Source organism: Phaenicophaeus curvirostris, chromosome 1, assembly GCF_032191515.1.
Source record: "Phaenicophaeus curvirostris isolate KB17595 chromosome 1, BPBGC_Pcur_1.0, whole genome shotgun sequence".
Taxonomy (NCBI): Eukaryota; Metazoa; Chordata; class Aves; order Cuculiformes; family Cuculidae; genus Phaenicophaeus; species Phaenicophaeus curvirostris.
Window position 1 is genome coordinate 207,203,791 of NC_091392.1, and position 22,688 is coordinate 207,226,478.

General features: G+C 43.0%; 1 protein-coding gene across 3 annotated transcripts in view; it reads right to left on the reverse strand.

The window, feature by feature from the left end:
- MYO16 (myosin XVI) overlaps positions 1–22,688 on the reverse strand; it is a 303,016-nt gene that overhangs the window by 99,729 nt on the left and 180,599 nt on the right. For all 3 annotated transcript variants that reach the window (XM_069883455.1, XM_069883453.1, XM_069883454.1), the window contains exons 20-23: positions 22,017–22,158; positions 12,264–12,336; positions 6,335–6,487; positions 5,514–5,714 (exon numbers count right to left, since the gene is read on the reverse strand). In XM_069883455.1, coding sequence (XP_069739556.1) covers positions 5,514–5,714; positions 6,335–6,487; positions 12,264–12,336; positions 22,017–22,158 — 569 coding nt within the window. The remainder of the gene's footprint in view (positions 1–5,513; positions 5,715–6,334; positions 6,488–12,263; positions 12,337–22,016; positions 22,159–22,688) is intronic.

Below are 22,688 nucleotides of genomic sequence, written 5' to 3' on the forward strand. Positions count from 1 at the left end.
TGAGGCCATTCCCTCTTGTCCTGTCCCCTGTCACTTGGGAGAAGAGGCCAGCACCCTCCTCTCTACAACGTCCTTTCAGGTAGTTGGAGAGAGCAATGAGGTCTCCCCTCAGCCTCCTCTTCTCCAGGCTAAACACCCCCAGCTCTCTCAGCCGCTCCTCATAAGGCCTGTTCTCCAGCCCTTTCACCAGCTTTGTTGCTCTTCTCTGGACTCTCTCCAGAGCCTCAACATCCTTCTTGTGGTGAGGGGCCCAGAACTGAACACAGGATTCGAGGAGCGGTCTCACCAGTGCCGAGTACAGAGGGAGGATAACCTCCCTGGACCTGCTGGTCACGCCGTTTCTGATACAAGCCAAGATGCCATTGGCCTTCTTGGCCACCTGGGCACACTGCTGGCTCATATTCAGTCGGCTGTCAACCAACACCCCCAGGTCCCTCTCCTCCAGGCAGCTTTCTAGACAGACTTCTCCCAGTCTGTAGCACTGCACAGGGTTGTTGTGCCCCAAGTGCAGGACCCGGCATTTGGCCTTGTTAAACCTCATGCCATTGGACTCTGCCCAGCGGTCCAGCCTGTTCAGATCCCTTTGCAGAGCCTCCCGACCCTCCAGCAGATCGACACTTCCACCCAGCTTAGTGTCATCCGCAAACTTGCTAAGGGTGCATTCGATGCCTTCATCCAGGTCATTGATGAAGACATTGAACAGGGCTGGACCCAGCACTGAGCCCTGGGGAACCCCACTTGTCACTGGCCTCCAGCTGGATTTCACACCATTTCCCACCACTCTCTGGGCCCGGCCAGCCAACCAGTTTTCCACCCAGGAGAGTGTGCGCCTGTCCAGCCCAGAGGCTGACAGTTTCTCAAGCAGAACGCTGTGAGAAACTGTGTCAAAGGCTTTGCTGAAGTCCAGGAAGATACATCCACAGCCTTTCCCTCATCCAGTAGCCGGGTCACTTTGTCATAGAAGGCGATCAGGTTAGTCTGGCAAGACCTGCCTTTTGTGAACCCATGTTGACTGGGCCTGATCACCCGGTTCTCTTGCATGTGCTTCATGATAGCACTCAAGATCACCTGTTCCATGACTTTCCCTGGCACTGAGGTCAGACTGACAGGCCTGTAGTTTCCTGGGTCCTCCCTGCGGCCCTTTTTGTAGATGGGAACGAGGTATCACCTCGTTCATGCAGAAGAAGACAGATTCAGCGTTGTCAAGGCATAATAATTAAATTCAAAAGAAATTACTAAAAAGGTGTTTACTTTCTTCCACAGGATCATTCTGTCACATTTGTGTAATGCAACATTCTCTCTCTCAGCTTCCACTGAACAATCTCACTCCTGCCTTGATTTCTTCTATGCGCAGAAACTTACGTGTGCATACTATTTTCCTCTTCTATCCCACTTTCTTAATTTCAAAACAGTAAAGAAAGTAAGAAAAATCAAAGTCTTTCAGAATCTTATCATACATATAGACTTCATAAAGCATCGTTTTTGCCAGAAATTTAACTTTGGATTATGAGTTCTTCAGGACTTTCTCCCTTACACATTACTCTCAGCCTTTTCTATTCACGTGCCTTCTTAGGCTCACTTTGAACTCATTTTCCTTTTCTCACTTTTGACCTGTAATCTAACTGGTTGGATGGCCGGGCCCAGAGAGTGGTGGTAAATGGTGTGAAATCCAGCTGGAGGCCAGTGACAAGTGGGGTTCCCCAGGGCTCAGTGCTGGGTCCAGCCCTGTTCAATGTCTTCATCAATGACCTGGATGAAGGCATCGAGTGCACCCTTAGCAAGTTTGCAGACGACACTAAGCTGGGTGGAAGTGTCGATCTGCTGGAGGGTAGAGAAGCTCTGCAAAGGGATCTGAACAGGCTGGACCGCTGGACTGAGTCCAATGGGATGAGGTTTAACAAGGCCAAATGCCGGGTCCTGCACTTGGGGCACAACAACCCTATGCAGTGCTACAGACTAGGAGAAGTCTGTCTAGAAAGCTGCCTGGAGGAGAGGGACCTGGGGGTGTTGGTTGACAGCGACTGAACATGATCCAGCAGTGTGCCCAGGTGGCCAAGAAGGCCAATGGCATCTTGGCTTGGATCAGAAACGGCGTGACCAGCAGGTCCAGGGAGGTTCTTCTCCCTCTGTACTCGGCACTGGTGAGACCGCTCCTCGAATCCTGTGTTCAGTTCTGGGCCCCTCACCACAAGAAGGATGTTGAGGCTCTGGAGAGAGTCCAGAGAAGAGCAACGAAGCTGGTGAAAGGGCTGGAGAACAGGCCTTATGAGGAACGGCTGAGAGAGCTGGGGTTGTTTAGCCTGGAGAAGAGGAGGCTGAGGGGAGACCTCATTGCTCTCTCCAACTACCTGAAAGGACGTTGTGGAGAGGAGGGAGCTGGGCTCTTCTCCCAAGTGACAGGGGACAGGACAAGAGGGAATGGCCTCAAGCTCCACCAGGGGAGATTTAGGCTGGACATTAGGAAAAAATATTTCACAGAAAGGGTCATTGGGCACTGGCAGAGGCTGCCCAGGGAGGCGGTTGAGTCACCTTCCCTGGAGGTGTTTAAGGCACAGGTGGACGAGGTGCTAAGGGGCATGGTTTCGTGTTTGATAGGAATGATTGGACTCGATGATCCAGTGGGTCTCTTCCAACCTGGTGGTTCTATGATTCTATGATTCTATTCTCTTTGCTCAATTCTGTCTTTCATGGAACGGTCTAGGGCTTATTAGAACTGGGACAATAATATTTATGCGGTCCTAGAAAAAGCTACTGGGCATGAAACGAAAGGGAAGTGGGCAATACCTGACAATCATAGAATCATAGAATCATAGAATAACCAGGTTAGAAGAGACCCACCGGATCATCGAGTCCAACCGTTCCTATCAAAATGTAAGACTACAACAAATCAAAAGGACTAGATATTGCTTTGGCTTTAAACTACACTACAGTTACAACTTTTGTTACCCAGAGAACCCAGGCTGCCTGTCCTTGTTTTCTGTCTAACACAGAGTCTGCATTCAGTGTGACTTCCTCTACAAACACCAGCCTAGACGCATCACTGGGATACAAATGATTAAGCTTAGAAGTAAAAAAAAAAAAAAAAATTTCCATGTTCAATTATCTGTCACATTTTACTGGTAATTCTTCTACCCTCTGCCTCTGATTCATCTTTCAGTTATACTCACATAAATAATGCGAAGCTTTAAGTTAAAAGAGTTACAAACAGGAAAAAATGTGGTAAGGAAAAATAAAATCAAGCCTCCTTCTTTTAAATCTGGAGATCTCTGAATGTAATGATGCAGAGAAAGATTGCTTTATACTTCACTTACTTTAGATCCATTTAATTGATTTCAAACTATAAAAATGGCTCTCAAAACCTGCCAAACGGTACTGCTACTTTATATATGAAATTCTTATTTTTGAGTGCTAATAAAAGCTTATATATTTAAAAGTCTGGTCCTTTAACAAATTTCATAAAGCATAAATCACAACTGGCTTCTATAAAAAGCTACTAACTGTAGTAAGTAATAACACAATCTAAAGAACAGCATCAGCAGTTTTAAAATCCTATTTATTATTCAACTTATCAACTTATGAAGATATTCTAGTTTGAGAATAAAAGTTTGTATAACTATTTAATACAGTAATGCTATCATCAGATTTTACATAAATATATATCATAAAATCAATGCAAATATCCATTTATAATAGCTAGATAACGATTACATGGATATCACAAATGCCTTAGGGATTTTTTGTCCTTAAGGATTTTGCTCAATAACTATTAAAGTGTGGAGAGTTAAGTATTTGCATGGGAACTTTCCTGTTCTGGCAGGGATGAGAGCTTGGGTTTTGAGCTAGAGTAGAATCAGTTTTCTGACTTTAGCTCAGTCTCGTCTAAGCAGCTTCATTTTCTGAAATTTAACTGCTTGTTTTTCAGACACTGTTTCTAGAAATGATGACATGGGACACTGGCAATCAGAGAGGCCATTGCTTATAAATATTCCTAGAGTAAACAAAGCCATCCTGGAGCTGGTGGAGCTGTAAGACGAAGAGGTGAAAAGGGCCGCAGCTTCAGGGGGACAGGACAGGTGACCCCAAACTGACCAGCAGAGTATTTCATCCCGTATCTACCATACTCAGTATAAAACTGAGACATCACAAGGGTGCCACTTTCTTTTTCGATGGCCAATGTCCAGTGAGGACCTCATCTGTGTGTTTGCCCCTGATTCTGGGTCCATGCATTCCTGAATCCAGCTCCTGAGCCCAGCTCCCTCCTAGTCTTGCACCCTTTCCATCAAGTCTGCTCTGTGGCATTTTTGGTGAGGTAGAATCATCGAGGGGTGGAGGTAGGATTTAATATATCTGTATATATTAATTGTTATTATTTCATTAAAGCTGTAGTTCTAGTTTTCCAACCTGCAAGTCTTTTTCCTCTCATTTCACAGAAACATAGAATCATAGAACAGTTTGAGCTGGAAGGGACCTTAAAGATCATCCATTTCCACCCTCTGGCATGGGCAGGGACACCTCCCACTGGATCAGGTGCCCAAGTCCCCATCCAACCTGGCCTTCAACACATCCAAGGACGGGGCAGCCACAACTTCCCTGGGCAACCTGTTCAAGTCCCTTTCCCTTTTCCCTGGGAGTCGGAAGGAATGGAACTGGGAGCCCAACTGCTCTGTTTTAGCTGCCAAAATTGGCCAGGCTGGGGCTAAACCACGACAGCACTTTACTGCCATATAGAAGCAAAGAACAATCTGGTTTTCTGGAGTATTTCTTTGGTGAATGTAAATCAGAGGATCTCCATTGGCTTCAAAAGAATTTGGAGAGCTGTCTATCTGTTCATACCTTTAGATTAAATGTTCTTACTATTATTAGGATGAGGTCAAATGATGTGCTTGTTTCATAAAAAGAACCTAAACAAGCATGCAAGGATAAAACACGCTCTATTGAAAAGCAGACTTCTTACTACTTAGAATTTAACTTTCAGAACTGGGCACCTAAAACTTGGGTCTTAACAGAGTGCTTCTTCAGAGAATAAGACGAACATTTTCTTCATTTTTAAGACTGTCGTGTCAGTTTTTTTGGTGCGTGGAAGAATTTAAACCAATAGTGATGAATTTGCATAATCACAGTAGAACTCCATGAAAAAAATATTTACCTAATAAGGTGTAAAATACTTTTATTAAATAATTTAACACCCATAGTACATGGTCAGCTCTTAACTCAATTTAAGGGCTAGTAAGCTTCATGGTGAGGCACTGGCACAGGTTGCCCAGGGAAGCTGTGGCTGCCCCATCCCTGGAGGTGTTCAAGGCCAGGTTGGATGGGGCGTTGAGTAGCCTGGTCTAGTAGAAGGTGTCTTTGGCCATGGGTGAGGGGTTGGAACTAGATGATCTTTAAGGTCCTTCCATCCCAAACTATTTTATTTTTCTATTTACAGCCAGGAGTTGGACAAACCATGCAGAATTTTGTTTTGTTTCCTCTTTTCCATCAACTGTGCATAACCAACATTTCAAGCAACTTACCCTCCCAGCGTAATGCATAACAGTGAAGGTGGAGCCCTGATCTTTTGGGGCAAGGTTACCATTTCCATCTTTTGTGGAGGAATAGACTGTATTTGTGTCTAAGGTATCCAGGTAAGACTGAACGCGTTTAGATAGACTCTGTTCCACTGACCAAATAGATTGGCTTTCTTCATCCAGCATTGACAAAAAGCCTGATGGTTTCTGAAATGAAAAATAGATATTTTTTTTTTATTTTATACTAGAACAAAAGGATTTCTTTCTTTCCTTGTAGAGTAACACAGTTTGTAAATGGGGAACCAGAAACATATGTCGCCTCAAAGAAAAGCAAAAAAATAGTTAAAATACTCTGGTAAATCCCCAAGGCTATGTACATCAGATAATTCAGCAAGAAACATAGGGAATAATATTTCAGGTGCCAAAAATGGCAACTAGTGATGATAGTTTGGGAAACTGATTGGGTTATTTCCTTCTTAGAACTTCTGCTTCAGTAACTAGCTCCAGGCACAAAAGGAATCATCATGTTTAGAACTGACTTTTCAGTCCTGCAGCTGAATTAAGTACGTGGCATGATACACAGACACTACTCATGAGCCAGTACGAGCAAAGAGTTTCTGTAACATCTTCATCAACCCTGGACTGTTACAAATCTCTGTTACCCCTCGAGCTATGAGTGGAGTATGACAGCTCTCTCCGTGGTCTCTTTGGACCTGTAACCTTCTCTCCAGATGCATAAATCAGAAAGAGCAGAAAAGGTTTGCATTAGTCTAACATGCAGAGACTGTGTATAAGGAAACATGGTATAAAATTGATCTGAAAACTACCTGAAAGAAAAAATTCAAGGCTGCAGTGTGGTTACCAGGAGAATACACCGTTTCCATGGCAACTCCCTCTTGTACACATTCCGCTTGCTCTTGTAGGAAAAGCGCTTCATTGATGTACTGGTGTATCTTCTCATTGGTCATGTTGACACACAGCTATTGTAACATCAAGAAGAAAAGGAGTGTTAGAAGTTTGCTGCATAATTCATCAGTGTAGGTTTTACTGCACATCTACTACTGAATTTGACAAAATGTCAATTCTCAACATGTTATCACTCGGAAAACCATAGATTAGCAAGACCCTTGGGAAATTTCCATTTTAACAACTATAAGTATTAAATTGGGTATAAACAGTTTTCAGCCTGCGTAGTTCATTGTGAATTCGACATAAGAATTATCAAATACCAGCACTGTCAAATATAGTGAAAATTCACACCAATTCCATTGATTGAAGTGAGGTAACTCTACCTGTAAATTGGTACACTTCATATTCTTCTGCTGTATATATTCAGGAAGACTAAAGAGATGCAATGTGCTGCATATTTGGTTCAGATCCTGACTCTGTAGCCAGTTTAACATGAACAAAGGCATTCAAACCGCTTCCACATACAATGTCACTGAATTCTAAAGGAACCTCTGAAGAACTCATTGTGTTTTGCCCAAATATATAGAATCACAGAATCATAGAATGGTTTGGGTTAGAAGGGACCTTAAAGGTCATCCAGTTCCAACCCCCTGCAATGGGCAGGGACACCTCCCACCAGATCAGGTGTTCAAGGCCCCATCCAACCTGGCCTTGAACAATTCCAGGGAGTGGGAAGGATCAGTTGACTCTTGCTGTTCCACAACAAGGATGTTAAAACCTTCCTGTGCATGGAGGCTAGCAAATCTATGACTTTAAAATATCACAATTTTTTTCCTTCTTAGCAGCTGAATTAAGACAGTAAAGAGCTCTCCATTATTTCTGGAGAATAAGGAATCATAAATCTACAGAATCATTTGGTTGGAGGAGACCTTTGAGATCATCCTGACCCTTGAGATCATCTAGTCCAATTGTACATGTCCACTACTAATCATAACCCTGAGCAACTCATCTATCCATCTTTTAAATACCTCCAGGGGTGGGGACTCACACTGCATTAGGAGGTTCTGCATTCAAGTCCCTACGTAGGATCAGAGCTCATTGTGCACCAACAGCCACCTATCCCACAGGTTAGCATAGAAGCAAACAGGACCCTCCATCTACGTTTCAGACAGACAAGACCAAAGAAGGCTAGTTTCTTCTGCATAAAATAGAATCATAGAATCATAAAATAGTTAGGGTTGGAAGGGACCTTGAAGACCATTCTAGTTCATTGGAGCCTTCTCTTCTCCAGGCTGAACAAGCCCAACTCTCTCAGCCTGTTCTCATATGGCAGGTGCTCCAGCTCTCTGATCATCTTTGTACCCCTCCTCTGGACCCGTTCCAACAGCTCCATATCCTTCTTATGTTGAGGACTCCAGAACTAAAATAAACTATTGGAATGTTCCTTCGGACTGTCCATATGCAGACACTTCTCTGTGACCTTCTGTCTGCTAGCACCGAGACTGCAATAACTGTGGAAAAGTTAAAATGTGTAACTTATCTATTTACATCCCTCCATGCACGGCCAACAGGTTAAGGCAGGTGATTCTGCCCCTGTATTCCTCTCTTATGAGACCTCATCAGAAGTACTGTGTCCAGTTCTAGTGCTTCAGATCAGGTCATTTGATAGACTAAATCACGTATTGATTCATAGATTCATAGAGTCATTTGGTTGGAAAAGACCTTTGAGATCGTCAAGTCAAACTGTTCCTGTCCACTACTAAACCAGATCCCTGAGCACTTCATCTACATGTCTTTTAAATAGAATCATAGAATCATAGAATAACCAGGTTGGAAGAGACCCACCGGATCATCGAGTCCAACCATTCCTATCAAATACTTCCAGGGATGGAAGCTAAACCACCTTCCTGGGCAGCCTCTGCCAGCGCCTGAGAACCCTTTCAGTAAAGGATGTTTTCTGATGTCAAATCTGAACTTCCCCTGATGCAACTTGAGGTTATTTCCTCTCGTCCTATCACTTATTACTTGCGAGAAGAGCCTGTAGCGCTGCATAGGATTGTTGTGTCCCAAGTGCAGGACCCAGAACTTGTCCCTGTTGCCCCTCATCCCTTTGGTTTCAGCCCATCAACCCAGCCTGTTCAGATCCCTCTGTAGAGCCTCCTTACCCTCAAACAGATCAACACAAATGAATTTACACGATTCATTTTAATAGACTGTGTTTGAATACAGTTCAGGAAGGGAGAGTTGGCTAAACCAGGTAGAATGACTTGTTGGCTGCAGTGAGTGTGTTGGAATGACAAGGCATTAGAGGATTGAAATGTCAGAGGCAAACAAAGAATTGGTCTAAGAATGGTTCGTGAGCAATGCATAGGACAATAGATGTCAAAGAACTAGAAGAGTACCGTTATTTATATCTACACCAGGAATCTGGTAAATTCTACAGGCAAGATGACATGACTGACAGCTTGGAAGGAGAAAAGTTTGATAGATGATTACAAAGAAGAAGGCACTAAAAGTTGAAAACAGCATTAATTATGTGTTCAGTTTTCCTTGTACTTGGTGAGCATTGGTAAGCCTTCATTTTATAGAACATGTGTGATACATTATATTTATGATAACAGAAATAGTACATGTAATTCTAAATTAACAGTATATAAGTGTACGGAATAAGTGATAGAGAATAGACTTGTGATTTTTGTATGAAATTTAAAAGCTGAAAGAGAGAGCACAGTGTTTTTAGAAGCCAGGTTTGAGGGAGTCATTGCTCAATAAAGACTGAAAGCTTCTGAATTACGAGGACTCGGCAACTTACTGCTCATCAGCTGAGCTATGGTAAACGACTACTGCACACTTTGAGCTCACTCCATCTATGATTTACAATCACTTCCTAGAAGTGATCGTTAGCTTGGGAACTGTATTTTCCTAGAGCAGCTGCCTACTGGCTGTGCCAGAACAGCTTTGTATGCAGCCCCATGGGAATATGGTCAGAAGTGAGCAAAGATTTGTCTGTCCTATTTTGTACAGAAATGGCCTTCAATTTGAGCACTCTACCAAAATCAGATGTGGCAGGTTTTAGCGTTAGTTTCATAGAATCATAGAACAGTTAGGGTTGGAAGGGACTTTAAAGATCATCTAGTTCCAACCCCCCTGCCATGGGCAGGGACATCTCCCACTAGATCAGGTGGCCCCATCCAACCTGGCCTTAAAAACCTCCATGGATTGGGCATCCACAACTTCCTTTGGTAACCTGTTCCAGCATCTCAATAATCTCATGGTGAAGAAATTCCTACTTACGTCTAGTTTAAATCTGCCCCTCTCCAGTTTATACCCATTGTCCCCTTCTCCTGTCACTACAAGACTGAACAATATGGGGTTGTTCAGCCTGGAGAAGAGAAAGCTCTGAGGAGAACTTATAGCGACCTTCCAGTACCTGAAGGGCCTCCAAGAGAGCTGAGAAGGGACTGGAGAGGGGCAGATTTAGATTAGACAATAGGAAGAATTTCTTCACCATGAGGGTGTTGAGACACTGGAATATGTTACCAAGAGAGGTTGTGGCTGCCCCATCCCTGGAGGTGTTTAAGGTTAGGTTGGATGGAGCCTTGGGTAACCTCATCTAGGCAGTGGGGGTGGAACTGGATGATCTTTGAGGTCCCTTCCAAGCCAAACTATTCTATGATTCTTTGATTCTATGACTTCTTATAAAGGCTTGTAGTGATAGGACAAGGGACAATGGCTATAAACTGGAGAGGGGCAGGTTTAGATGAGACATAAGGAGGAATTTCTTCATGATGAGGGTGGTGAGGCACTGGAACAGGTTGCCCAGGGAAGCTGTGGCTGCCCCATCCCTGGAGATGTTCAAGGCAAGGTTGGATGGGGCCTTGGGCAGCCTGATCCAGTGGGAGGTCTCCCTGTCCATGTCTGGTGGGTTGGAACTGGATGATGTTTAAGGTCCCTTCCCACCCAAACCACGCTATAATTCTATGACTATGATTGATTGGGATGAAGGGGCAAATTCTGATTCTAAACAATAACAGGTCCTTTGTTGTTGCTGATGACATCTCTATTCTTTTCTGTGCTTTGATTTTCTATTCATATTTTTATTTTCTTCAGCATTTGAGAATGAATGAACACACTGAACACTAAGTTAGACATCCCTTTCACTGCTGTGTGAAGTAGTTAATACTTTCTGAAACACGGAATTCACAAGAGCTTTAGTGTTCAGGGACTAATGTTAGAGGTGGGCAAACAGATCCATAATTCAAAAAAAAAAAATTTGCTGTTTAAATGGATTTTTAAGCATTCACAGAGGTAAAGTTTAATTTATCTTCCATGGATGTAATTCTATTTTTTAAAAAGGCACACAAAGGTGAATCTGTCAGTAATGGCACAGCATAATGTAGCATTTTCATGGTGGTTTTTTTCACCAAGTGAAGACCTTCTGATCTTTCTTCCAAGCCAGTGCATTGTCCTCTCACTCACTAACCTAAGCATCACTTCCACAAGCATGAAAACAGACAACACTAAGTGTTTTCCTCAGATCATCTTCGATTGCTGATACTGCCCTTCTCCCAAATCACTGTGTTAGGTATTTACTGGATTCTTATAGCATCACAGAATGGTTTGGGTTGGAAGACATCTTAAAGATCATCCAGTTCCAACTCCCCTGTCAGGGGCAGGGACACGTGCAATCAGCGAGCTGCAATAAAAAGTCCAATTCTCAGCATGGAAAGAGGTTAATAGTGGAAGGTGCTCTGGGGACTACTTTGAGGACAAGCATTGTTATAGATACGTATTAAGAGCCTGAGGATGGGGTGGTATAGCGAAAAAGGGCAATATTTGTTCAAAGAACAAAATTTCCTCCCTCTCCCATCTTCTTCTTAGGTCACTTAGGTCTGGAGAATGTGGCAAGACATTAAGTCAGACTTCAGAGAAGGATGTAAGCAGGACACACAACGGCAAATTGAATCCTGCTAAGGCTATACGCACATAACATGCTTTGCGAAGAACAATTGCAATTATTCATATACAAATGAACCACATCCTGTAGGGGACAAAAGAAGATGTAGGCTCTTGTGGGGAGCTCAGTAGAAGACATGTGTTTGATGCACAGTAGTCACCAAAGATCTGGATGAAATGTAAACCTGTTTTGAGAGGTATTATATTTCCTCCCTTGTTTTCTAACATCAGCTGCATGTTTTGCCCTGGAAAACATGGTCATTTGGGAGCAGCAGTTTAAGGAAGGCATTGCAGAAACAGATAGGGGCCAAAGGAGGTAAGAAAAAGAGTAAGAAATTCTGTAGATAAGGAAAGCTTTCTTGTCACTCATAGGAAAAATGTCACTACCGAGGTGTCACCATCTTGAAGGGGCACCTGGGTGGTAGAAGTTTTAGAGGAAAAAAGGTAAAGAACTGAACTGTGGTCTTGGGTTTTCTTTTGTTTGTTTGTTTGTTTGTTTGTTTGTTTGTTTGCTTTGTTTAAAGTTGAAGCAAATAGGCTGAAATCCCAGAGAAGTCAGTCAAACTGTGTGTGAGAACCTGAAGTTCAACAACCAAGAATATAAGATACCCAGGTCTATCAGCTGTTCTGTTTGCTCTTTTCAGCATTATGTAGTCCAGGCTGCTCAAGGCCCCATCCAACCTGGCCTTGAACACATCCGTGATGAATAACTGTCAGGTTTTAATTCACACCCATATATGCAGAATGGGAAAAAAATATTCGCAAATCAAATTTTCTCCTGCATGTACATTTATATTCTGTGTGAAACACCTGTTTAGTCCAAAAACCCAAACCTTAGTAGAAAAATCAGCATTAACGGTTAAGTAATTCCAGTGAAATGTAGCCACTCACCTGTTCAAAACTATTCTTTTGAAATTCTTCAAATCCAAAAATATCCAGTACTCCAATTTCAAATACCTGGTCACTGGGTGGGGGGGAAAGATATTAGAGATGATAAGAATTCAAGCAAGTGAACAATGTATTTGTTGTTTCTGTCAAAAGCAGTTCTGTTCCAGTATGAAAGAAGGCTATATTTCAAAAACACGGTGTAAGATACACAATCAGACCTTGTACACAACAGTATCAAAATTTGACCCACCAACCTACTGTAACGAGCACAAATAAAAAAGCAGCATTCAAGGTTGTTCCAACACCCATTTTAAAAGCAAAATTTGTAAGAGAAGGGACAAAACCAACTTTTGAAGGTGTTACCTCTTCCAGTTTATATTTCTTTGACAGTCAGAACTGCGTCTAATAAAAATACTTCAAGGGAAACCTGTGAAAGCAAAACCCCCTCTGTGTCAGCATCAAGTAGAGGTTGTGAGCTCAGGCTGCTCAGCAGGTTACATCTCAGGGGAAAGAACAGTCAGGATTAGGGCATGAACAAGACGGATGTTTCTTCTCTGTATTTATAAAAGGAAACTGTTAGCAGTGGACCAACTTTGTCACGTGCCGCTGGAAGGGCTTTTATTTTGGCCCAGTGGAACTATCAGAGCAGGACAGTCACCAAGGATTTGTACAGAAGAAGCAGCAAACAGACCAATGTATTATTATTATGTATAATAATAATATAATATTATGTCTAATAATAATATATAATAATTTTTATGTATAAAACTTGGGACTAAATCCTCCTAGACCCAATCTGGAGAAGTACCTAAGGCCAATACGGGGAGTGAAATTAATGTTTTGGGGTATCCTGTTGCCTGTTTTGGAAAGACTTGAGAACTCTAGGTGAAAGGGCCAGACTCCCAGAGATGGAGCTTCTTTATTTTCTTCAATCTATCAACAGAGAATATAAAAATAACAGTTAAAAGCTTGTTGCAGTTTGCCTATGTGAATGCAGCAGGACATTCTCCAGAGTAAAATAGTCTGCCAGTAGGATGAAATGAATCCTGCATTATAACCAGTGGCTCTCTGGAACAGGAAAAATCATCCAGCTTCCTCAGAAAGAAAATGGACACGTTGTAAAGCAGATGAGTTTTTGTTTCTCTTTGCCAACATAATATGTGAATGCGCGGGGTTATATGCCTACAAAGATCATGGAGCTTGCTATTTCTGAAACCTACTTTTTTTTTTTTTCCCCCAACACTTTTCCTCCATGTTCCATGTTTGCGTTATGCCTAAAACTATAAGTATATCAGGATATCACAGAATCATAGAGTCCCTTGATTGGAAAAGACCTTTGAGATCATCGAGTCCAACCATACCCGTCCACTACTAAACCAGATCCCTAAGCACATCATCTACCCATCTTTTAAACACCTCCAGGGATGGTGACTCAACCACCTCCCTGGGCAGCCTCTGCCAGTGCCTGAGAACCCTTTCAGGGTAGAGATTTCTCCTTATGTCCAGTCTGAACCTGCCCTGGTGCAACTTGAGGTCATTCCCTCTCACCCTATCACCTGTCACTCTGGAGATGAGACCAACACCCACTTCTCCACAACCTCCTTTTAGGTCGTTGTAGAGAGCAATGAGGTCTCCCCGCAGTCTCCTTTTCTCCAGGTTAAACAACCCCATCTCCCTCAGCTGCATCTCCCTTCACCAGCTTTGTTGCTGTTGTCCGGACGCGCTCCAGCCCCTCAATGTCCTTCTTGTAGTGAGGGGCCCAAAACTGACCACAGTACCTAAGATGTGGCCTCACCAATGCGAGTCCAGGGGCACAATCACCTCCCTGCTCCTGCTGGCCACACTGTTCCAATACAGGCCAAAATGCCATCGCCATATTGATGTAAAGGAGAAAAAAAGTAATTTATTATTGACGTACTTCAAGATAATTCTGTTACAATCACAGTAAACGCTACCATTTAATTAGGTGAGGATACAGCCCTAAAAATAAATTCCTACATAATAAACAAAACAAGTCAAATCATTGAAAAAACTGTGTACTACAAACAAGCTACATAAAACAATCCTCAGGGACAAGCAGAGCCTTCTTCAGAAATAATACCCACGAAGATGACACCAAGCTGAGTGGTGCAGTTGCCACACCAGAAGGATGGGATGTCATCCAGAGGGACCTGGACAAGCTGGAGGACTGAGCCTCTGAGAACCTTATGAGGTTCAACAAGGCCAGCTGCGAGGTATAGGAGGTGCTCTAGCTCTCTGATCATCTTTGTAGCCCTCCTCTGGACCTGTTCCAACAGCTCCATCTCCTTTTTCTGTTGAGGATTCCAGAACCGGACACAATACTCCAGACAAAGTCTCACAAGAGAGGAATAGAGGGACAGAATCACCTCCGTTAACCTGCTGGCCACACTTCTTTTGATGCAGCCCAGGATACAGTTGGCCTTCTGGGCTGCGAGCACACATTACTCATGTTGACCTTCTCATCAATCAGCACCCGCAAGTCCTTCTCTGCAGGGCTGCTCTCAATCACATCATCCCCCATCCTTTACTGAAATCAGGGATTGCCCCAATCCATGTGTAGGACCTTGCACTTGGCCTTGTTGAACCTCATGAGGTTCTCACATGCCCACCTCTCCAGCTTGTCCAGGTCCCTCTGGATGACATCCCATCCTTCCAGTGTGCCAACTGCACCGCTCGGCATGGTGCCACCTGCAAACTCATTGTCTGTATCATTGGTGAAGACATTAAACAGCGTTGGTCCCAATATGGACCCTTGAGGGACACCACTTGTCGCAAATCTCCATCTGGACATCGAGCCACTGACCACTCCTCCCTCAGGCTGAACATTAGGAAAAAAATTTTCCCGGAAAGGGTCATTGGGCACTGGCAGAGGCTGCCCAGGGAGGTGGTTGAGTCACCTTCCCTGGAGGTGTTTAAGGCACGGGTGGACGAGGTGCTAAGGGGAATGGTTTAGTGTTTGATAGGAATGGTTGGACTCGATGATCCGATGGGTCTTTTCCAACCTGGTGATTCTATGATTCTATGAAAACAGATATTTCCAAGAAATATCTTGATCTGCTGTTAAGTATGTGTTGACAAGAAAACATGTCATCCCAGTTTTTTTTTTTTTATGTATGCCTCCTGATAATCTTGGCCTTTCATGATTAAAGAATGCAGCACACACTAGAAGAAAAGATCTGGAGGTTTTATATGATTAATACCTGGACTAGTTGGCAAGTTCATCAAAACAAGGATCTGCATCCTCTACAATAGAGACAGTTTCATTGAATCATGAATGTGTTGGGTTGGAAGGGACCGTAAAGATCATGTAGTTCCAACCCCCCTGCGAGGGGCAAGGACACATCCCACCAGACCAGGCTGCCCAAGGTCCATCCAACCTGGCCTTGAACACTTCCAGGGAGGAGGCAGCCACAAATTCCCTGGGCAACTTGTGGCAGTGCCTCCCCATCCTCAGTGTCAAGAATTTCTTCCTAAAGTCTAATCTAAATCTTCCCCCTTTCAATTTAAACCCATTCCCCCTCATCCTATCACTCCATCCCTTTGTAAAATGTTCCTCCCCAGCTTTCTTGGAGCCCCCCTTCAGGTACTGGAAGTCGCTCTAGGGTCTTCCTGAAGCCTTCTTTTCTCCAGGCTGAACAACTCCAACCCTCTCAGCCAGTTCTCATAGCAGATGTGCTCCAGCCCTCTGATATTTTATTACTACATCATGGTATTTATTTCCAAAATCTCACCAATCATGATACTAATCTTCTGTATTAAATTGTTACTCAGATTTTGAAAATTAAACAGCAATAGAAAGCACAGCATCAAAATTAAAAGCATTGTTTTATATGTGGCTACAGATTACATTGCTTTGGGTTTTTTCTTTCTTTTTGTCTTCCTCTGGTTTATATCACTTTTCTTCTCAAAGGCAGAGTCCATATATTTTTTTTTTTGCAAGCTGTCAATCATATTAATTCCATCAAAATTATTTCCCTTAAATTAATCTTAGCAGAGATTCCCAAGGCAAAACAAAGCATGAATGATCCCATGTTTACAAATGAAAAGGCATGTCACTAGGGTCTGGAGGAACAAATAGAAAAGAGCAGTTTTTTAATGAAAAAAATCTCCTTATTTTACTATATTCTTTTATGGTTGCCGCTAGTTCTATCACTACAAGTCTTTGTGAACAGTCCTTCCCCAGCTTTCTTGTAGGCCCATTTCAGGTACTGGAAGTTTGTTAAAAGATCTCCTCTGAGCATTCTTTTCTCTGCAAAGATGTTATTTCTGTAAAGATGCCCTTATAGCCTAGAAATACCTTATGATCTTGTCCTCTTAGAAAGTGCATTATAAAGAAGCTACATAAAAAAATCTTGGCAATTCCTAAAAACAACATACATACACCAGACATCCTGTCTGATGATCTGCTGTCTTGGCAGACACCTGGCCATTCATCAAGAGATGCTCTTGACATGTTTGCCGTTCCTGGCAAGGTGCACAGAATTCCTTGTACGACTCTTCCAATCCAATGCTTCAGACAAACTGACAGGATGTTATTTGATCACTCTTTTTTTTATCCCTGAAGCTTTTCAGTTCTGAAATCATAGAATCACGAGGTTGGAAAAGACCTTTGAGATCATCAAGTCGAACTGTAGCTGTCCACTAAAAGTAGAACCTGTCTTTTAAACACCTCCAAGGACTGGGACTCAACCACCTCCCTGGGCAGCCTCTGCCGGCACCCGAGAACCCCTCTGGGTAAGAAATTTTAACTCATGTCTAATCTGAACCTGCCCCTGGTGCAACCTGAGGCCATATTTTCTCATCCTGTCACCTGTAACTTAGGAGAGGAGACAAACACCCACCTCGCTACAACCTCCTTTCAGGCAGTTGTACACAGTGATAAGGTGTCCCTCCCCTCAGCCTCCTTTTCTCTAGCCTAAACAACCTCAGTTCCCTCAGCTGCCTCTCATAAGGCTTGTTCTCCAGTCCCTTCACCAGCTGTGTTGCCTTTCTCTGGACAAGCTCAAGGTCCTCAATGTCCTTCTTGTAGTGAGGGCCCCAAAACTGAGCACAGTAGTTTGTTCTAATTGTCTTTTTTTGCATGCATAAAGCAGTGAGATGAATCTGTTGAGGTAGGATGATCTAACACGCCTTTTCTTCTGTCCCAGATACAACATTTCTTGCTTTTCCTCCAACGTCTGCCAGCATCCAGGAAGGAAGCCACTTGGTTATGTCTGATCTGGATAAACTAGAAGTGATACTGATTAATGAAGTAATATTTCTAGGATTAGCTGATAAATGTGGACTCTCAAATTAAATCAGCATTTAAATGTGGGCTCTCAAAATTAACTTAGGACTCCCCCAGTTCTCCCAGGGAACAGGTTACAACTCTTGTCGCAAATTCTATTCTGGAAGGTTGCTATAAGGTCTCCTCAGAGCCTTCTCCAGGCTCAACAACTCCAACTCTCTCAGTCTGTCCTCATACAGGAGGTTCTTCAGCTATCTGATCATCCTTGTAGTCCTCCTCTGGACCTGTTCCAATAGCTCCATACCCTTCTCTTGTTGAAGATTCCAGAACTGGAAGCAGTGCTCCAGATGAGGTCTCACAGGAGTGGAATAGAGGGGCAGAATCACCTCCCTCACCCTGCTGGCCAACTATGAGTTAGGTAACTATGAATATTCTGGTCACTTTTATCTACAAAAGTGAAAATCAGCTTACTTCTTTGAATGGAAGTAAACCTTGAAGAGTTAAGAGTCTTGGGAAGAAGTACACCTAGAAAACTTTTATAAGAATAAAATCAGTAGAATAGTAAATCATCATATAAATGAGTAAATACAAACAATAACAATTTTTAAAAAGCAATTATAAGCTCCTGTGAGGAATTTAAATAGCTTTTCTCTAATCCCATTCTAAAGGCCAATTACAGAAACATAGTTTCTCTCTGGTGCATTTCTTTGAAACAATATCAAGATGAATATAGTAATAAACCTAAAAGTACCTTGCAATCAGTCCAAACTAACATCTATGGTTATAATTTAGTTTTAACCAGACAAAATCATAAGTAACTTTTTATGAATGAGGACAAGGTGCATTATCTCAACACAGACATCAAACCTCTTGCTTAATATTTATTGAATACTTGAGAGGGTTGGAACTAGATGATCTTTAAGGTTCCTTTCAACACAAACTGCTTTACGATTCTATGATTCTTTTCTACTCTGAAATAATGAATTTGCTGAATTCTGGCAACAGTTTATACTGAACAGCTCTAGAGCTTGGTCTTTGCAGCTTTTCATAGAATGATCTTCCCTTCCTTTAGATCTAATGATAATCAACATTTTTTCTTTGCCTGAAACTAGCCACAAGTTATTTCATGGCAAATATAAATCAATATTCACGATCAAAATCATAGAATCATAGAATAACCAGGTTGGAAGAGACCCACTGGATCACTGAGTCCAACCATTCCTATCAAACACTAAACCATGTCCCTTAGCACCTCATCCACCCGTGCCTCTAACCCCTCCAGGGAAGGTGACTCAACCACCTCCCTGGGCAGCCTGTTCCAGTGCCCAAGGACCCTTTCTGTGAAGAATTTTTTCCTAATGTCCAGCCTAAACCTCCCCTGGTGGAGCTTGAGGCCATTCCCTCTTGTCCTGTCCCCTGTCACTTGGGAGAAGAGGCCAGCACCCTCCTCTCCACAACCTCCTTTCAGGTAGTTGTAGAGAGCAATGAGGTCTCCCCTCAGCCTCCTCTTCTCCAGGATAAACACCCCCAGCTCTCTCAGTCGCTCCTCGTAAGACCTGCTCTCCAGCCCCCTCACCAGCTTTGTTGCTCTTCTCTGGACTCGCTCCAGAGCCTCAACATCCTTCTTGTGGTGAGGGGCCCAGAACTGAACACAGGATTCGAGGAGCGGTCTCACCAGTGCCGAGTACAGAGGGAGGATAACCTCCCTGGACCTGCTGGTCACGCCGTTTCTGATCCAAGCCAAGATGCCATTGGCCTTCTTGGCCACCTGGGCCACTGCTGGCTCATATTCAGTCGGCTGTCAACCAACACCCCCAGGTCCCTCTCCTCCAGGCAGCTTTCTAGACAGACTTCTCCCAGTCTGTAGCACTGCATAGGGTTGTTGTGCCCCAAGTGCGGGACCCGGCATTTGGCCTTGTTAAACCTCATGCCATTGGACTCAGCCCAGCGGTCCAGCCTGTTCAGATCCCTTTGCAGAGCCTCCCGACCCTCCAGCAGATCGACACTTCCACCCAGCTTAGTGTCGTCCGCAAACTTGCTAAGGGTGCACTCGATGCCTTCATCCAGGTCATTGATGAAGACATTGAACAGGGCTGGAGCCAGCACTGAGCCCTGGGGAACCCCACTTGTCACTGGCCTCCAGCTGGATTTCACACCATTTCCCACCACTCTCTGGGCCCGGCCATCCAACCAGTTTTCCACCCAGGAGAGTGTGCGCCTGTCCAGCCCAGAGGTGACAGTTTCTCAAGCAGAACGCTGTGAGAAACTGTGTCAAAGGCTTTACTGAAGTCCAGGAAGATACATCCACAGCCTTTCCCTCATCCAGTAGCCGGGTCACTTTGTCATAGAAGGCGATCAGGTTAGTCTGGCAAGACCTGCCTTTTGTGAACCCATGTTGACTGGGCCTGATCACCCGGTTCTCTTGCATGTGCTTCATGACAGCACTCAAGATCACCTGTTCCATGACTTTCCCTGGCACTGAGGTCAGACTGACAGGCCTGTAGTTCCCTGGATCCTCCCTGCGGCACCTTTTGTAGATGAGCACAAAATCAGCCAGCCTCCAGTCCAGTGGGACTTCCCCAGTCTTCCAGGACTGTTGGAAGATGATGGAAAGGGGTCATCTATCTGGACTTCTCTAAAGCCTTTGACATGGCCCCCACAACATCCTCCTCTCTAAATTGGAAAGATATGGATCTAGCAGGACTTGTCCCTGCCCATCGAAGGGAGATTGAACTAGATGATCTTAAAGTCCCTTCCAACCCAAACTACTCCATGACTCTATGATTCTACTTCACAACACACCAGGAAAATTGAGTTATGAACCTTATTTTATTTCTATAATTTTTAGTTCTTATTTCCATTCATAAAGGCCTGTGGTCTATTCATAAAGGCTTGTGGTTAGAGGACGAGGGGAAATGGCTAAAAACTGGAGAGGGGTAGAATTATATTAGACATAAGAAGGAATTTCTTCACGAGGAGGGTGGTGAGGCATATGTTGCCCAAGGAAGTTGTGGATGCCCCATCCCTGGAGGTGCTGAATGCCAGGTTGGATGGGGCCTTGGGTAACCTGATCCAGTAGGATGTCCATGCCCATGGCAGGGGGGTTGGAACTAGATGATCTTTGAGGTCTCTTCCAACTCTAACTATTCTATGGTTCTATGATTCCATGATTCTATGATTCCATGATTCTATCCAATGTTTCTGATAAAGGCTTCATTCCATCTGTCGAGTAGTAATTGTCTAAGTTTCTGACGAGAGAATAAAGTGTAACCTGGAATGTATTAGTCTTATTTAACCACATAAGTTAATGCTTTTGGTGGATCTTTACACTGAGCTTTATCAAAACTGCACCAAACTGGAGGAATAACCCTACTCATTCCTAGAATTGCTCAGAGGTTTATGAAATATATCTGAACAACAGATCACAAACTCATGCAGTGACCTGCATGAATCCAGCCTCTATCTTAAACTGTGCCATGCCTTGATTTATTACGAGAGGTTATACAACATAATTAGGCTGGACCAAAAAAAAAGCTGGAGGTGGGGGAGGTATTTTCTTATTTTGAGATGGCTAACTGAAGTGTGGTTGGAATATCAATGGAGGTTGGTAAACATCATTTTCACTAAAAATAAGTTATTTAGCTCAGGGAGGTGATTGAGTCACCAACCCTAGAGGTATTTAAAAGATGGGTAGGTGTGCTCAGGGATCTGGCTTAGTAGTGGACAGGTACGGTTGGACTCAATGATCTCAGAGGCCTTTTCCAACCAAATGTTTCTATGATTCTGTGATACTATGAAATTCTTAACAACTCTAAAATAGAGCACTTGATAAATGTGAAGCCAATGCAGATTTCATATAAGAAACAATCACTTATTCTTTTTGGAAGTTCCACATCTTTTGTGCATCTGATCATCTAATTAGCTCTACTGTCTTAGTTTGCTAAGTTTGATTCTCCTGAAATTTCTTTTCTGGGGGTTTTTTTTGGTTTTGTGGGTTTTTTTTTGTTTCTTGACTGCTTCACTGACACATATTTATTAGCATTCATTTTTTTCTAAGAAACCACGCTGGAGAGCAACGGCATTGATTTAGCAGATGATAACCTAGCAACATCCAGAACCTTCTTAGAACATTTAATTCAGTGAAGTTTAAACATCTGTTTAAAGACTCTCTTTCTGACAAAAAAGAACAAGAATATTCTACACTAAAAAAATCACCCAAGCAGCTTATTTTGTCAAAAAACTTACCTCATTCTGTATCATTAGCTCTTAAATGTCTATTAATTTTAACCACCAATCTAGATTACTGTGTAAATTACCATGTCCCCCTCCACAAACAAATAAATGAATACATTACCAAGGGAACGATTTGAAGGAATGGTCAGCGATTTCAAGATCTAAAAACCACTGTCATCTCCTAAAATGCTTTAAATCATGGAATTACATTTCTTTTATGGATCTGGATTTGAACAGTAGTAGTTTACAGTAGTAGTTTGTAATGGCACCCCTACCTTCCACTTTCATCTTGATTTTGAAGGCAGCAATTGATTGTGTTGACTAAAAAGCTAAATAAACGACCATATAGAGATTTTGCCAAGAGATCCCGGTAAAATTCTGCAATCTGTATCGTGTGCCTCCGTACAATCATGTCTCCTAAGAGAGAAAGCAGAAAATGGAGATGAAATCATGCTGTAACACTTGCCTTAAGTAATTTTACCTACAGTAAGCCCTTCCATCCATTTACCTCTCCTCTTCCAAACTTAAACACGCTGTTACTTCTTTTCTGATGGCCTCAGAGAAAGATGAGAAGTCTCAACAACACTCACAAAAGCTTTCCAGTTGGAAACATGGACCTTTGTACTTGTTTTCAATAGAAAAAGTTACGCGTCCCACAGAATTAGCATTTTACTGAAAAGAACTTTTTCAAAACTTAATATCTATTCTGTTATCTTGACACCCTTGTGTAAAATGAATCGAGTTAGGAGTTCACCAGCATCAGATGGTGAAACTGCTTTGCTCCGTGTTACAAAGACATTTCTAATTCAGCAGCCCAGTCTGACTTACTGCACGGCAAATAACCCTAAATATCCCTCCGAGAGAAAATTTACAAGGCTGTACAAGAAATAAGAAGCAAAAATGATCTGCTTTTCACATTCTCAAGTCAGGAGGATCAAAATGCCTCC